Source organism: Schistocerca serialis, chromosome 5 (genome assembly GCF_023864345.2).
Source record: "Schistocerca serialis cubense isolate TAMUIC-IGC-003099 chromosome 5, iqSchSeri2.2, whole genome shotgun sequence".
Taxonomy (NCBI): Eukaryota; Metazoa; Arthropoda; class Insecta; order Orthoptera; family Acrididae; genus Schistocerca; species Schistocerca serialis.
The window spans coordinates 119,618,157-119,636,560 of record NC_064642.1 but is presented as its reverse complement, the minus strand read 5'-3'; the positions used below and the strand labels follow the sequence as shown (position 1 = coordinate 119,636,560).

Here is an 18,404-nt window from a genome sequence, read left to right as displayed (position 1 = left end):
ACCCCAATAAAAAGGGAAAAGTACAATAAGTGTATTGGAAAATGTGAAGTTAGATGGGGTTTTAAAGTTAACACCACCCAAAAACTTAGTGAAAGATGGAGTTGGAAAGTGCACATTACAAATTTGATGATGGCTGTGTGGTGTACAGGATTGACTGTAATAATTGTCATAAGTATTGTGTTGACCAAACAAGCAACTCTTTCAATGTAAGGTTTAAGAAGCACATACAGCTACGTAACAAAACTGCCTTTGGGTACAATTTAGAAGAAACTCACCATACTACAGGGTGTATTGAGAATAGTATATGCATTCTCCACAGAACATAAAAAGGGCATACTTTTGATTTGTTAGAAGAGCTGGAAATTTATAAAGCCAAAAATGGGAGCCAGCAAGAGTGCCCAATGGGCAGCTTGATTTTGTACCCAATGCCTACTTTGGTTATTTGATAATGTTTTACATTAATCATTGAATTCCTTTTGTATGTATATCTTCACTTTTCTGTAGTTTATATCAATGACCATATAATCTTCTTGGCTGGTATAGTGTTTTAACCTTTTCTTGGTATAGTATTTCAAATGGTAAGAGAGGCCACTGGCAGTTAAGTTCCTCAAATTACTACTCATTCTGCAGTCTGGCAGCTATGACAGCAAAGGGCACTGATTACTTCAGACTTTTGTTTAATCTTTTTAGCTTGTTCTGTAGTTATTTTATCAATCATATTATTTTGTTAGCTCTGTAAGCTTCTTCTTGCCTATGTTATATTTTTATCTAAAATCACCACAAAAGTGTTTCAAATTCATATAGTGTCACTTTTCCTTTCTAACAAGTCTAAAATTTAGTGTTATTTGTTTTTTTAATTTGTTAAATTTTATTAATTTTATTATTGTAATAACTTCTACATCTTACACTACTCCTCCTCCTCCTCCTCCTCCTCCTCCTCCTCCTCCGTCTATTGGCACAAGAACACTGGTAAACACTACCACCCTGCATTTGTCCCTCAGTTCCTTATTGTTCTCTGTAAAGCCTTTGCACCATCAATAGCAGATGATTGACCCTACTTGTAATGCTTTTTTAGTGTGTATTGTTTCCAGGACTGTTTTGTGCATACTTACAATGACGTTTGCTAACATGTGGACTTTGATTTTGACTGGTCATTCACTTTTTGAATTCAGTTGTCACCCACTGGAACTGCCTGTTTGTTTCACTGATCTGTCTGTCACTGCCAGTGCAACTGATCATAAACTGTGTTCTGTCTAGGCAGAGGGAGATAGAAAAATCACTCCTGTAGGACATCAATCCATAACTCACACATGAACCAATAATTTAAAACAATACTCTCATCTTGTAATATGCAGATATGTCTATGTATGTACTCAAAAATCAATGGAAAATCCAGGATTTAATGTCAATATTGTGAAAAGCAAAGTTGCCACTCACTGTATAGTGGAGATGTTGAGTCGTCTATCGTGACTCAGCATCTGTGTATGTATCACAGTTTTTCCCTGTTTACTCAAAACTAAATTGAACCCAAAAATTAATAATTTGTCATGAGACAGTGTTTTCTACACCTTGTATTACATATCACCACCTCCTTCATGTAAACAGTCTTTGCTAATTTTGTTATTGTGTTATGAAGTTTGTTGTAGGTGAAGTTATCATTTTAAAAGTAAATATTTGTGGCACATATTATTGACACTTAAACATTGGCACAGCTTAGTTGGTTCCCAGTTAGTTCTTACATACACATATCGATCATTATGTTCTGCGATCCATGAACAATTGTGAAAGCAATTTTTCCTGATATTTTAAGTAACTCAAAGAAATTTTCCTTTTTGAATACCTGAGTATTTTTTAAGGCTTTCAATTATTGTCTGTATATTTTTCAGCCCTTGGTTTTGAAAATGATTAAGAGGAGGAAAGAAAACACCTTTCTAGGCTCTGAAGGCTTAAATGCTGCAAGAGATTTGGCATCAAAGTTAATCAGCAGGAGGATTATAACTGCAGCAGGGCCATTGGAGAAAATTTGGATAGCATGTGCTCTTAGTGAAATTACAGCTGTTATTAAAACTCCATTATCAGTACAAAATGAATTGGTATGTCTTTCAAACTTCTACATTTTTGTTATTCATTATGAAAATTTTTAAGGAAGGAATGACCTATATTACTCCTTTATTTCAGGTTACACTTACATTCATTGTGGAGCAGTTGGAAGAAATAATAAGTGAGGAACAGGAAATACGTAACTCTTGTGTCACACTCATGAAGTCTTTAGTTGAGACAAACATTCTTTGCCTGTGTTTTTCTTTGGACCAGTCAGATGATGTAGAAAGATTCCTCATAAGAGTTTTTGACACTATGTTTCTGTTAGTTAGGTGAGTTTTATATGTTACAATCCTTAAGAATTTCAGTTTTGTCTCATAAACAAAAATTAGGATAGGTAACTACTCACTTGAAGCTGATGCATGATGCACATGCTCACACACACGCACAGAGGTGGGAGAAAGGGGAAGGAACCAAGTTCAGTTAAGTTCGTTTTCTTTTTAGAAATAAAGTTAAAAATTAATCCTAAAGTTTTACATACAGGTAATTTTGAGGTGGCCACAGTAACTTCTCTCCTTCCCTGTGTGTGCCTGTGATGATTCCCACATTAGAGGACACAGCAGTTACGATAAGAAATTAAAAAATTGTTTCTCTTCAAGTAAAGAAATAATATATTCTCATTATCATTCTACAGATAATACTGTAGTGGTAAATACTCTGTTCATAGTTACCAGTAAGGAACCCTCTAGTATTGCTTTTTTTTTTTTTATTCTTAAGCATGCCTAAATAAATAAAATAAATTATTGCGATAAAATACAGCTTCTTTTGTTGAACTCAAGCCATCAGTCAATGGATTTTCCAGCATAAAGATTATATATATAGAAAAGCCCTTTCTTGAAGTCTGTTACCAGAATATAATAAAATGTGAGTTTGTTTATGTTATATTAAAACTTCATTAAGTGTTCACATATTCACCACATTTAACCCACATTTTTCTTACAGGAATTGATTTTTAACAGTTCTATTTTCATTAGCAACTGCAGGTCCATCATGTGGAAGTATGACACCAGACACTAAATTTCTGTTAATTTATCTTTTCCCCTCAAGAGAGTAACAGTGTTTCTTTTTTTCTGGAGGCTATTCTTCCTTTGTTGTATAGCAATGTTGCATAATACAGAAGTAGCTACTATAATAATCATTGATGATGTTACTGATGTATTTACTCCTAGTGATGGGGCCAGGAATCTCCTTTTACAAACTCCATACTTTTGAAACTTCCTGGCAGATTAAAACTGTGTGCCCGACCGAGACTCGAACTCGGGACCTTTGCCTTTCGCGGGCAAGTGCTCTACCAACTGAGCTACCGAAGCACGACTCACGTCCGGTACTCACAGCTTTACTTCCGCCAGTACCTCGTCTCCTACCTTCCAAACTTTACAGAAGCTCTTCTGCGAAACTTGCAGAACTAGCACTCCTGAAAGAAAGGATATTGCGGAGACATGGCTTAGCCACAGCCTGGGGGATGTTTCCAGAATGAGATTTTCACTCTGCAGCGGAGTGTGCGCTGATATGAAACTTCCTGGCAGATTAAAACTGTGTGCCCGACCGAGACTCGAACTCGGGACCTTTGCCTTTCGCGGGCAAGTGCTCTACCAACTGAGCTACCGAAGCATGACTCATGTCCGGTACTCACAGCTTTACTTCCGCCAGTACCTCGTCTCCTACCTTCCAAACTTTACAGAAGCTCTTCTGCGAAACTTGCAGAACTAGCACTCCTGAAAGAAAGGATATTGCGGAGACATGGCTTAGCCACAGCCTGGGGGATGTTTCCAGAATGAGATTTTCACTCTGCAGCGGAGTGTGCGCTGATATGAAACTTCCTGGCAGATTAAAACTGTGTGCCCGACCGAGACTCGAACTCGGGACCTTTGCCTTTCGCGGGCAAGTGCTCTACCAACTGAGCTACCGAAGCACGACTCACGTCCGGTACTCACAGCTTTACTTCCGCCAGTACCTCGTCTCCTACCTTCCAAACTTTACAGAAGCTCTTCTGCGAAACTTGCAGAACTAGCACTCCTGAAAGAAAGGATATTGCGGAGACATGGCTTAGCCACAGCCTGGGGGATGTTTCCAGAATGAGATTTTCACTCTGCGGCAGAGTGTGTGCTGATATGAAACTTCCTGGCAGATTAAAACTGTGTGCCCGACCGAGACTCGAACTCGGGACCTTTGCCTTTCGCGGGCAAGTGCTCTACCAACTGAGCTACCGAAGCACGACTCACGTCCGGTACTCACAGCTTTACTTCCGCCAGTACCTCGTCTCCTACCTTCCAAACTTTACAGAAGCTCTTCTGCGAAACTTGCAGAACTAGCACTCCTGAAAGAAAGGATATTGCGGAGACATGGCTTAGCCACAGTCTGGGGGATGTTTCCAGAATGAGATTTTCACTCTGCAGCGGAGTGTGCGCTGATATGAAACTTCCTGGCAGATTAAAACTGTGTGCCCGACCGAGACTCGAACTCGGGACCTTTGCCTTTCGCGGGCAAGTGCTCTACCAACTGAGCTACCGAAGCACGACTCACGTCCGGTACTCACAGCTTTACTTCCGCCAGTACCTCGTCTCCTACCTTCCAAACTTTACAGAAGCTCTTCTGCGAAACTTGCAGAACTAGCACTCCTGAAAGAAAGGATATTGCGGAGACATGGCTTAGCCACAGCCTGGGGGATGTTTCCAGAATGAGATTTTCACTCTGCAGCGGAGTGTGCGCTGATATGAAACTTCCTGGCAGATTAAAACTGTGTGCCCGACCGAGACTCGAACTCCGGACCTTTGCCTTTCGCGGGCAAGTGCTCTACCAACTGAGCTACCGAAGCACGACTAACATCAGGTACTCACAGCTTCACTTCCGCCAGTACCTCGTCTCCTACCTTCCAAACTTTACAGAAGCTCTTCTGCGAAACTTGCAGAACTAGCACTCCTGAAAGAAAGGATATTGCGGAGACATGGCTCAGCCACAGCCTGGGGGATGTTTCCAGAATGAGATTTTCACTCTGCAGCGGAGTGTGCGCTGATATGAAACTTCCTGGCAGATTAAAACTGTGTGCCCGACCGAGACTCGAACTCGGGACCTTTGCCTTTCGCGGGCAAGTGCTCTACCAACTGAGCTACCGAAGCACGACTCACGTCCGGTACTCACAGCTTTACTTCCGCCAGTACCTCGTCTCCTACCTTCCAAACTTTTAATCTGCCAGGAAGTTTCATATCAGCGCACACTCCGCTGCAGAGTGAAAATCTCATTCTGGAAACATCCCCCAGGCTGTGGCTAAGCCATGTCTCCGCAATATCCTTTCTTTCAGGAGTGCTAGTTCTGCAAGTATCGCAGAAGAGCTTGTGTAAAGTTTGGAAGGTAGGAGACGAGGTACTGGCGGAAGTAAAGCTGTGAGTACCGGACGTGAGTCGTGCTTCGGTAGCTCAGTTGGTAGAGCACTTGCCCGCGAAAGGCAAAGGTCCCGAGTTCGAGTCTCGGTCGGGCACACAGTTTTAATCTGCCAGGAAGTTTCATATCAGCGCACACTCCGCTGCAGAGTGAAAATCTCATTCTGGAAACATCCCCCAGGCTGTGGCTAAGCCATGTCTCCGCAATATCCTTTCTTTCAGGAGTGCTAGTTCTGCAAGTTTCGCAGAAGAGCTTCTGTAAAGTTTGGAAGGTAGGAGACGAGGTACTGGCGGAAGTAAAGCTGTGAGTACCGGACGTGAGTCGTGCTTCGGTAGCTCAGTTGGTAGAGCACTTGCCCGCGAAAGGCAAAGGTCCCGAGTTCGAGTCTCGGTCGGGCACACAGTTTTAATCTGCCAGGAAGTTTCATATCAGCGCACACTCCGCTGCAGAGTGAAAATCTCATTCTGGAAACATCCCCCAGGCTGTGGCTAAGCCATGTCTCCGCAATATCCTTTCTTTCAGGAGTGCTAGTTCTGCAAGTTTCGCAGAAGAGCTTCTGTAAAGTTTGGAAGGTAGGAGACGATGTACTGGCGGAAGTAAAGCTGTGAGTACCGGACGTGAGTCGTGCTTCGGTAGCTCAGTTGGTAGAGCACTTGCCCGCGAAAGGCAAAGGTCCCGAGTTCGAGTCTCGGTCGGGCACACAGTTTTAATCTGCCAGGAAGTTTCATATCAGCGCACACTCCGCTGCAGAGTGAAAATCTCATTCTGGAAACATCCCCCAGGCTGTGGCTAAGCCATGTCTCCGCAATATCCTTTCTTTCAGGAGTGCTAGTTCTGCAAGTTTCGCAGAAGAGCTTCTGTAAAGTTTGGAAGGTAGGAGACGAGGTACTGGCGGAAGTAAAGCTGTGAGTACCGGACGTGAGTCGTGCTTCGGTAGCTCAGTTGGTAGAGCACTTGCCCGCGAAAGGCAAAGGTCCCGAGTTCGAGTCTCGGTCGGGCACACAGTTTTAATCTGCCAGGAAGTTTCATATCAGCGCACACTCCGCTGCAGAGTGAAAATCTCATTCTGGAAACATCCCCCAGGCTGTGGCTAAGCCATGTCTCCGCAATATCCTTTCTTTCAGGAGTGCTAGTTCTGCAAGTTTCGCAGAAGAGCTTCTGTAAAGTTTGGAAGGTAGGAGACGAGGTACTGGCGGAAGTAAAGCTGTGAGTACCGGACGTGAGTCGTGCTTCGGTAGCTCAGTTGGTAGAGCACTTGCCCGCGAAAGGCAAAGGTCCCGGGTTCGAGTCTCGGTCGGGCACACAGTTTTAATCTGCCAGGAAGTTTCATATCAGCGCACACTCCGCTGCAGAGTGAAAATCTCATTCTGGATCCATACTTTTGTTTGGCATTGTTTCTGGTATTAATATGTGCCCTGTTATAATTTTCTTCTCCTTGATTTCTTGGATTTAAGAATGCAATTAGAAGGGATGGTTGGAGTCTGTATCCATTATCACCTTGCAAATATCCTTCTTGAATTCTTCCTGTTGCAGATAACATTCTAATTTCTGAGTTGTCAAAAATAAAACAGTAATGAACTGACCCTGGCCAGAGTGCTGCTATATTCCTAATGAGCAGGATAGCATTACAAACTGTCTGCACAGTAATGAAGGAGTAGCTTGTAGTACTCCAAGAAAGTTACCAATCATATAAAAGTCTAGAGTAACTGAATGAGCTTCATCATCTTTCACGAATTTCACATATAGGGCTCTCAGCAAAGAAATTGCTTCTGAAACCTTCTTGATATATTGACAGATAGTTGCTTTAGGAAGACAATTTAGGTCTACCAATACCATTGGAAAGATTCAATAACTTCAAAAGAACGCAGATTCAAAAGCAGCTTTTATATTGGAGTTAATGTTCTGTTTCTTTTAGTGATGTACTCTAGTCTATTTTCAGTTTGTTCCAGAAGTTTTTATATTACATTCTTGAAAAATCTGTTGTTGTTGTTGTGGTCTTCAGTCCTGAGACTGGTTTGATGCAGCTCTCCATGCTACTCTATCCTGTGCAAGCTTTTTCATCTCCCAGTACCTACTGCAACCTACATCCTTCTGAATCTGCTTAGTGTATTCATCTCTTGGTCTCCCTCTACGATTTTTACCCTCCACGCTGCCCTCCAATACTAAATTGGTGATCCCTTGATGCCTCAGAACATGTCCTACCAACCGATCCCTTCTTCTGGTCAAGTTGTGCCACAAACTTCTCTTCTCCCCAATCCTATTCAATACTTCCTCATTAGTTATGTGATCTACCCATCTAATCTTCAGCATTTTTCTGTAGCACCATATTTCGAAAGCTTCTATTCTCTTCTTGTCCAAACTATTTATCGTCCATGTTTCACTTCCATACATGGCTACACTCCATACGAATACTTTCAGAAATGACTTCCTGACACTTAAATCAATACTGGATGTTAACAAATTTCTCTTCTTCAGAAACGCTTTCCTTGCCATTGCCAGCCTACATTTTATATCCTCTCTACTTCGACCATCATCAGTTATTTTGCTCCCCAAATAGCAAAACTCCTTTACTACTTTAAGTGCCTCATTTCCTAATCTAATTCCCTCAGCATCACCCGACTTAATTAGACTACATTCCATTATCCTTGTTTTGCTTTTGTTGATGTTCATCTTATATCCTCCTTTCAAGACACTGTCCATTCCATTCAACTGCTCTTCCAAGTCCTTTGCTGTCTCTGACAGAATTGCAATGTCATCGGCGAACCTCAAAGTTTTTATTTCTTCTCCATGAATTTTAATACCTACTCCGAATTTTTCTTTTGTTTCCTTTACTGCTTGCTCAATATACAGATTGAACAACATCGGGGAGAGGCTACAACCCTGTCTTACTCCCTTCCCAACCACTGCTTCCCTTTCTTGTCCCTCGACTCTTATAAGTACCATCTGGTTTCTGTACAAATTGTAAATAGCCTTTCGCTCCCTGTATTTTACCCCTGCCACCTTCAGAATTTGAAAGAGAGTATTCCAGTCAACATTGTCAAAAGCTTTCTCTAAGTCTACAAGTGCTAGAAACGTAGGTTTGCCTTTCCTTAATCTTTCTTCTAAGATAAGTCGTAAGGTCAGTATTGCCTCACGTGTTCCAGTGTTTCTACGGCATCCAAACTGATCTTCCCCGAGGTTGGCTTCTACTAGTTTTTCAATTCGTCTGTAAAGAATTCGTGTTAGTATTTTGCAGCTGTGACTTATTAAGCTGATAGTTCGGTAATTTTCACATCTGTCAACACCTGCTTTCTTTGGGATTGGAATTATTATATTCTTCTTGAAGTCTGAGGGTATTTCGCCTGTCTCATACATCTTGCTCACCAGATGGTAGAGTTTTATCAGGAATGGCTCTCCCAAGGCTGTCAGTAGTTCTAATGGAATGTTGTCTACTCCCGGGGCCTTGTTTCGACTTAGGTCTTTCAGTGCTCTGTCAAACTCTTCACGCAGTATCATATCTCCCATTTCATCTTCATCTACATCCTCTTCCATTTCCATAATATTGTCCTGAAGTACATCGCCCTTGTATAGACCCTCTATATACTCCTTCCACCTTTCTGCTTTCCCTTCTTTGCTTAGAACTGGGTTTCCATCTGAGCTCTTGATATTCATACAAGTCGTTCTCTTTTCTCCAAAGGTCTCTTTAATTTTCCTGTAGGCGGTATCTATCTTACCCCTAGTGAGATAGGCCTCTACATCCTTACATTTGTCCTCTAGCCATCCCTGCTTAGCCATTTTGCACTTCCTGTCGATCTCATTTTTGAGACGTTTGTATTCATTTTTGCCTGTTTCATTTACTGCATTTTTATATTTTCTCCTTTCATCAATTAAATTCAATATTTCTTCTGTTACCCAAGGATTTCTACTAGCCCTCGTCTTTTTACCTACTTGATCCTCTGCTGCCTTCACTACTTCATCCCTCAGAGTGTCCCATTCTTCTTCTACTGTATTTATTTCCCCCATTCCTGTCAATTGCTCCCTTATGCTCTCCCTGAATCTCTGTACAACCTCTGGTTCTTTTAGTTTATCCTGGTCCCATCTCCTTAAATTCCCACCTTTGTGCAGTTTCTTCAGTTTTAATCTACAGGTCATAACCAATAGATTGTGGTCAGAGTCCACATCTGCCCCTGGAAATGTCTTACAATTTAAAACCTGGTTCCTAAATCTCTGTCTTACCATTATATAATCTATCTGATACCTTTTAGTATCTCCAGGGTTCTTCCATGTATACAACCTTCTTTCATGATTCTTAAACCAAGTGTTAGTTATGATTATGTTGTGCTCTGTGCAAAATTCGACCAGGCGGCTTCCTCTTTCATTTCTGTCCCCCAATCCATATTCACCTACTATGTTTCCTTCTCTCCCTTTTCCTACACTCGAATTCCAGTCACCCATGACTATTAAATTTTCGTCTCCCTTCACAATCTGAATAATTTCTTTTATTTCATCATACATTTCTTCAATTTCTTCGTCATCTGCAGAGCTAGTTGGCATATAAACTTGTACTACTGTAGTAGGCGTGGGCTTCGTATCTATCTTGGCCACAATAATGCGTTCACTATGCTGTTTGTAGTAGCTTACCCGCATTCCAATTTTCCTATTCATTATTAAACCTACTCCTGCATTACCCCTATTTGATTTTGTGTTTATAACCCTGTAGTCACCTGACCAGAAGTCTTGTTCCTCCTGCCACCGAACTTCACTAATTCCCACTATATCTAACTTCAACCTATCCATTTCCCTTTTTAAATTTTCTAACCTACCTGCCCGATTAAGGGATCTGACATTCCACGCTCCGATCCGTAGAACGCCAGTTTTCTTTCTCCTGATAATGACATCCTCTTGAGTAGTCCCCGCCCGGAGATCCGAATGGGGGACTATTTTACCTCCGGAATATTTTACGCAAGAGGACGCCATCATCATGTAATCATACAGTAAAGCTGCATGCCCTCGGGAAAAATTACGGCTGTAGTTTCCCCTTGCTTTCAGCCGTTTGCAGTACCAGCACAGCAAGGCCGTTTTGGTTATTGTTACAAGGCCAGATCAGTCAATCATCCAGACTGTTGCCCTTGCAACTACTGAAAAGGCTGCTGCCCTCTTCAGTAATGTATCTTATGTCACTCATTGTGTAGAAATGGTCATTGCACTCAGAAATACTTGTTCGGGTTCTAGATTTTCCAGCAAATCTATGTACATAATTCCACATAAAAATTATCGCCTATGTTCACACCTAGCAAACATGAACAGCAATACAATATCTAAGTTACCTTTACAATAATTCCTTAATATTCCAACTGCTGTGAACCTATCTTATTTAAAGGAACTGTCCATTGGTTTGAAGTTCCAAAATCAGCACTTTACTTGTTGTAGTGGTGTTGTTGACTGTAACAGTAAACAGGCATTTCAATGAAATGCAAAAATATTTGCAATTGGAGCTTGGTGAAACCAGTAAAGAGTTTGGTGAAGTGAATGATTGATACATTCAAGACCAGGATGGTACTGAGTGGAAAGAGGGGCTAAGTTGTTTTCTGGAGGGATCAGCAGTACCAGGATTGGGTGTGATGATCCAGGAAATCTGCTTTTGAAGTAGACTGGTGTGGTAATTAAATCTAGTGAAGGCTGAGATGGGGATGGTTGTGTATTGCTGTAGAGAGTCTGCATCTGAACAAATATTTTTGCCATGAATGCCAAGGCTGTATGGGAGGGAACACTTGACAGAGAGAAGATGGCAACTGTCGAAATGTAAGTACTGTTGTTTCCTCATAGATTTAATGTGAACAGAAGTGTGTAGCTGACCCTCAGTGAGGATTAGGTCAACATCAAGGAAATGGTATGGGATTCAGAATTAGTACCATGTGAAATTTAATTGAAAGAATGTAGTTAGAGATTTCAAACATGTTAATAAATTAACATCCACATAAGTCCATGTGGCAAAGATGTCGTCATTGTATCCAACCACAACAGTGGTTGAAGGCTCATGGATTCCAAGAAAGCCTGCTCCACATGACCCATGAAAAGGATGGCATGGGAAGGAGCCATCCTGGTTCCCATGGCTGTGCCCTTGATCTGTTTGTGTGTCTACCCCCTCACAGTAATGTTATTGTTCAAAAGTATGAAGTATGAAGTTGCTTAAGGAGAGCAGGAAGGATATCATAGGGGTTCTGAAATCAGGTGGGTGCTGGTTGAGGTAATAGTCAGCAAAAGAAATAACATGTACACAAGGAATATTGTTTCAGAGGAAGGTTGCCTTGATGATAAGCAATGTTTGTGACACTATTGGAATGGGCAAACATTCCAGATGATCTAAGAAATGGTTTCTCTCTTTAATATAAAGGGGTTTTTACGTAATAGGAAGAAGGTAACAGCTGATAGCATATGATTTGGGTGGGAAAGAAATTGTATGGATTGAGATCTTAGTACTTGTGAGTGTCCTTAGTTTTTAAGGAGGGACTGTAGATTAGTCTGTACCACAAAGGTAAGGTCTTCATGGCAGATGCAGTATGTAGAAGTGTCAGAAAACTGGTCTAGACCCTCACTTATGTACTCTCATGTCAAACACCACAGTGATAGATCGCTTGTCTGCCATGAAGTTAATGATGTAGTCATCAGTTTTTATGGAGCAAAGACTGTTTTGTAGAGGTTATGGTCATATTGTAGGGACCTGAGAAAGGGTTGTAAAACAGTACTGGGTGTTAAGGATTCTTGGAAAGCTTGGAAATGGTGATTTTGGGGTAGTGGTGGTGGATCAAGTTGGGATCATGGTCTGAACTGTTAGTCAGGATTCAATGTCTGGTTTACTGTTGGAAAGGTTCTGAGATTGAGTTGAAAAGGGATAATTCCAGTTGACATTACAAGTGAAGAAAAGTAGGCTTGTAGCCAAAGCACCATGATTCAATGCTGGTTTAGAGCTGAAATCAAGAGCTTTTCATAATACAGGTAATTGAGGTGGTGAGAGGGACTTGGATGAGAGCTTGAGAACAATTAACTTTTGTGGCTAGTTCTTGTGGTAAACAGTTTCCATTGCTCTGGGAGGCAATGGTGAAGGCTGGGGGTTAAGGAGGTTGCCAAGCTTGGTTGTAGAACACCATAGTAATTATGTGCAGAGAGAAGCAGCCAATCATACATTGTCACCCGCAAATCTATTGCATGGGCCAAACTCATCTCTGGCACAATGTCAACATGAAGTAACTGGCCCTATATCACAGCAGCTGGTGATGTTTCAGCATCCATACCACTCCCCAGACATGCAGCAAGAATTTTCCGTATTTCCCACATGGTGGCTGTTGCCCTGCCCCGCCCTGCTCCGGTTGTTCAGGAGAAAGTAGGATAGCTTTTTGAGGTGAAGTCTGGTCTGTTGTTGCAGTTCAAAGTTGGCTTGGTGGATAATACCATCCAAGGAAATGTGAGGGGCAGAAAACAGCAGGACTTTGTAGGAGGAGAGAAGTCTACTGGAGTGGAAATTGACAGACGTGGTATGTAGGTCACTTATACACCTGGTAAGTGCAAGAGATCGCTGTATTTGAAACTGTAAAAGGGTCTCTTAAAGAATGGGATTACATCCACAAATAGGGACTTTCATTGTTAGGTCTTTGGGGATAACTCCCAGGGACAAGCAGTGTCCAAGAAACTAAATGTGGGATCTTAGTTTAGTTTGGGTAAAAGCATGTTTCTGAAAAGATTGAGTATAATGTAATGGGATTCACCATTATGACAAAGGATAAGGGTTTAGAATATTAAGAGATTGTGGGAGTAGCGAAGAAAAGCAGAGAGCAAAAAATGGAGGACAAACAAGCAAAAAGCCCAGAAAACTCAAAAAAATGTAGAAAAATAAGAAAAAATTGAACAAAAATCATGATCAGGCAAGGGTTAACAAGAGGTAGTGAGCGAATGAGAAAAGTGGACTACGTATAGTAAGAAAAAACTGCTATTTATTATGTTAATTAAGAAAGTTATGAAAGACATGACAATGGACAAAAGCTTAGAAATAGGGCAAATAAAGAGGAAGTCATTGGAGAAAAAAAATCTTCTGTGGGGAATAAAATAATGCAGGTGGTGACAGTAACAGTCAGTGCGATTTGTTGAAAAAAAAAAATTCACAAAAGCATGTAAGAATGACTTAGATGCTAAGGTAAGTGGCAAGAAGTAAAGTGGTGTCAAATATGGAATTAAATCAGCAAAAGACAATCAGGCCGATGACATGCAGTGGACAATAACTGTTGAGTTACATGAAAGTTCATAAATAAAAAGTGACACATTTAAGCAAGTGGAATTCACTACAAGAATATATAGGAATATAAAGTAGATCAATAATAGGCAGCACAGGTAAGCAAACGACTGAACGTGCACAAAAAATTGAAAACAGATGGTAGTTTGAAAAAGATCAACAACAACAACAACAACAACAGAGACTGAAAATTGGGTTACAAGGAATGATGGCAGCAAGGGATAATACATCAACAAAAAATGACTGATTTTGAAAATGTAATATAATTGGACAGATTTAAAAAATGTACTCACAAAGTGCTGGCAGAAGAAAACCCGCACAAAAGTTAGGGAAATGTTCAAACTGGCTCCTTTTGGCATAAGTGTTCAAGGGAAAGGAAGAGTGTTGAAGGAAGTGGACTGGCAAGGAAATGGGAAGAGCTATAGATAAGTTAACCAGAACCCCATGTCAGGGGACTTACCGAATGGGATGAGAAGTAAAGACTGGTCATTAGGGACTGAGATCTTAAGAGTGGAAGATACTGTTATAAGCAAGGCACTGATTACTGGGGAAAAAAAAAGAAACATGACACAATATTTAATACAAGTGAAAAGCTAAGTGCATTATATGTGGTGGGTAGGTGAAGGAAGAGGGGGGGGGGGGGGGGGGGATAGACAGATTATAATATAAGACATAGAAAACTAAATGAAATGAAGAAAAGAAATAGGTAACAGAAAGAAATGCTATGAAATTAACATAAATTTTGGCGCACTGGATGGTGAGAACCAAGCACACAGTTTGATGCCTGTTCCCTTGCAGAGTTCTGAGAAACTGGTGTCAGCAGGAAGAATCTAGCTGGTGTGTGTGGTGAAATATCCACTGAGGTCATGTTTGTCATGATGCAGAGCATGCTGTGCAATAGGATATTGTTTTTTGCTATCATATGCAATCTATTCATGTCCATTCATACTAACTGATACACCAGTTTGGAAGATGGAGCAGTGATAACATAATGACCAGTACACGATAAGTCTCATTGCATAGGTGGTCTCCCTTTGATAGTACAGGGTGTCCATAATGAACAGAAAGAGAACCACTGCATGGAATGACATCAGATTTGACAGCAAATTATTCATTCAGGGAAAAGTCATGGAGCAACAAAATTATGAAAAATTTTCCAGCTGATGGAGCTGTGAGCATCTTAACATAAATGTGGGCAGCTACAAATGACAGATGAATCAGAATATGATCACTGTGGTTTGCTGCGCATTACACTGTCTGCACTGTTTAATGTGCATGACTGCACAAGTTCATCAGTCAACAGTTATGGCACAGTTAGCTAGGTAAACCCATCCACCACCACAATGTCATATCACATTGGATGGAAAAAAATGGTTTTAATTGTTCTAAGACCCAAAACTGGATGAACAGCAAAAGACATCAGTTTTTAATTGTCCTGGTGTCAAAAACCATGTAAAGATAAAATGACAGTGGTTTCCAATTGTCGTGAGACGGCTGGTGCAGGACATGTACAGTAATGCTATCCATTTTTCCGCTACTGATTGAAATCGTGAAACAGCATGCTCCACAACAGATTGGAGAGTCTTAGGGTCACGTTCAGAATGTGATGCACAAGGTGTGTCTTCAATTTTGCTGTGTTCCTAATTGGAGCACTGAACACAACATATCTCAGATAACCCCAAAGCTAGAAATGATAATTCTAGCATTTATAAAATGCCTCTGCCATTGGCTGTGCAATGTACGGAGGAGAGCCATCTTGCATAAAAGTAATCCTACCCACACATCCATGTTGTTGAAGGGCTAGAATCATGTTGGTGCACAAAAGATTCTCATAGTGTTGACCAGTGATGGTACAGGTAACATACTCATCTCCTCAAAAAAATTTTGCCCTGTGGTAAACGATGCCGTCAACCTGCACCACAGTCAGCTTTGCAGAATGAAGTGGTATCAGTTGATGTGCACACAGATTTTTTTCCCCATGCTCTACAGTTCTGTGTATTGACATGTCCTTGGAGATGAAAATTGACTTTGTCTATCCCTGGAATGTTCTATGGCCATTTACTTGTCACCAAGAAAATCTAGAGCAAACATTTACTTGTCACCAAGGAAATCTAGAGCAAACATTTGTCTTATTGACAGGTCACCAAAAATCAACTTCTGAACATGGATGATTTTGTGTGGGTAGCAATCCAGAATGTTTTGTAGGATTTATGCACCATGCTCACAGGCATGTCCAACATCAGGTACTCCCCAGGCATTGCATATTTGCACACCATCACTCAACCACTCCTGCAGCACTATGGACACTTCAACAGATGTCATATCAACTGCTTTCCTCTCTCTGCCACATTGCACTTCAAAAGAACACGTCTTTTCAAAGTTTATAATCATTTCCCCCAGATCCTTAGCAGATATTGAACCAGTGCCGTTCTTCATAACATTGAGTGTCCAGCTCTTCTGCAGGGCTACCAGCACACAGTCACCTTTGCATACAAGAGCTTCACAAGCAGTGCATGATCCTTCATTGAGACAGTCATGTTAGGTCTCTCAGACACAAACTGAGAGACAGCAATGTGCCATGCATCTCTTTGTGTGTACATCCATCCATTGGTCAGTTTTTGTTCCATGACATTCTCCTTGTATCAGTAATAGGGCAAGCTGTGCAGCAGGGACAGTCACAGGCGGTAGGACCCACATGGCAGGGGAATAGGTATAGAATGTGCATAGAATGTGAGCAGGAGATTGTGAAGATTGGGGAGGGAGCAGGGAGTGCAAAAAGTTATTCTAGATGTTGTAGGTAAATTGCTGAAGTGAATGGAACTCATTTCAGTGCATGATTCTAGGCCAGTATGGGTTATGGGCTTTGAAGTTGCTGATTAGTACATTCAGGACAGGATAGTATTGAGTGACAAGAGGAGTGCAGAATCAAGGTTGGATATGATGGCTAGGGAAATCTGCCTTTGAAGTAGGCCGGTGGAATAATTACTTGAAATGACGGCTGAGGTGAGAGTGGTGGTGTATTGCTGTAAGTGTGCTGATCCATCCAAAAAACAGCTTGGGAGTACACCTTTTCTCACTCAGTACTATCCTGACCTATGACCTAAAATAATGCCCTGAAATGAGGTCCATTTTACCCACCTCACATAGAATAGCTTTTCATGCATCTACCCCTTCCCCAGTTCCAGCTATAGTCTGTTCAGATGCTATGCCCCTTCTGCAATTATTTCCATACCTTACATCTCCTACCCCTGTGGGTGCCCCCCTATAAAAAGTCCTGGGCATTCTCCAATCACCACCCATACCAGCCCTGCAAGTGGCAAAACATATACTACCAAAGGGACAACCACCTGTGAAATGACAGATCTTGTACCAGTTATGTAATAACTGCTTGGCCTTCTGCATTGGTATAACTACCATCAAGTTACCGTTTGGAATGAATGAGCATAGACGGAGAGTGTATACTAGCAACACACAATAACTTGGTGCAGAGAATGCTCTAAAACACCTACTGTCTTGGTCTCAGTGCCTGTTTCACCACACATTCCATCTGGATTCTGTCTCCTGAAACCAATTTCTCAGATCTCCAAAGGTGGTATTTGGCTTTACATCATGTGCTTGGTTCTTGGTATCCACCGTGTTTAAATTTGTTCATTTATTTGGTGTCACAACTGCTTGTTAGTAACAATTATTTCCTTCACTCCCTTTTAGTTTGTATATCTTATATTTTCTAACCTGTCTAACCACCCTCCTTCCCCTCACACCAGTCTATCACATATAATGCACTTAGCTTTCCACTCTTAACACCTGCATGATGGTTTTCAGAAATTTGTCTCACTTATAACCCTATTTCCACTTTTAAGCTCTCTGGTTTTCAGATCTCATCCTGTGCAGTCCATAAAGATTGGTTGTCCCTTCTCGTACTGTTCGGGAAGTCTCCCCTGATCTGGGTTTCTGAGAGAATTTTGCAAACTCTCCCCATTTCCCAAACCTCTACAGTCATTTCCCTTCATCCATATTCCTTTCCCTTCATCCATATTCCTTTCCCTTCATCCATATTCCTTTCCCTTCATCCATATTCCTTTCCCTTCATCCATATTCCTTTCCCTTCATCCCTTCTGCCAAGAGCTGCTACTGGCTGTGAAAGTTTGCACATTTCCCCAAGTTTTGTGTGTGTTTCCTTCTGCTGCCACTTGATGAGTAAATCTGTTCATATATCCAATTGTATTATGTACAGTAATGAGGTTCGTTCTTAACAAAATTTACAAATTTATTTTTTGTTCTTAACTCAGATTACTCTGATCAAATTTAATGAAATGTACAGTGAAGGATATTGGTGGTATGCCAGGAAACATTAGATGTTTGCTTTTTCCAGCATAGCTCCAGCAAAACTCGTTATATTCAACTTATTTACTCTGTTCCTACAGAGTTCCAACAATGTTTTTCAAACCTTGTGCATTGGTAATAAGTCACTTTCTGTAATTTGGTGTATATTTGTAGGATTTGGTGCTGTTAAAAAAATTACTTGTTAACTGTTGACATTTTAAAAAGTAAATGTTTGTCTAGAATTATGAAGCATGCATCCAAAACAGTGGAGCACCTGGAGTAAAATTACACTATATTGTGGCATTTAAAAAAGTGTAAAGATTTGTATGTTTTCCTTTCT

General features: G+C 41.1%; 1 protein-coding gene across 1 annotated transcript in view; it reads left to right on the top strand.

Moving 5' to 3' along the window:
- Positions 1 to 18,404, top strand: part of LOC126481410 (uncharacterized) — a 241,418-nt gene that overhangs the window by 81,560 nt on the left and 141,454 nt on the right. The window contains exons 4-5 of the mRNA XM_050105147.1: positions 1,887 to 2,093; positions 2,179 to 2,372. Coding sequence (XP_049961104.1) covers positions 1,887 to 2,093; positions 2,179 to 2,372 — 401 coding nt within the window. The remainder of the gene's footprint in view (positions 1 to 1,886; positions 2,094 to 2,178; positions 2,373 to 18,404) is intronic.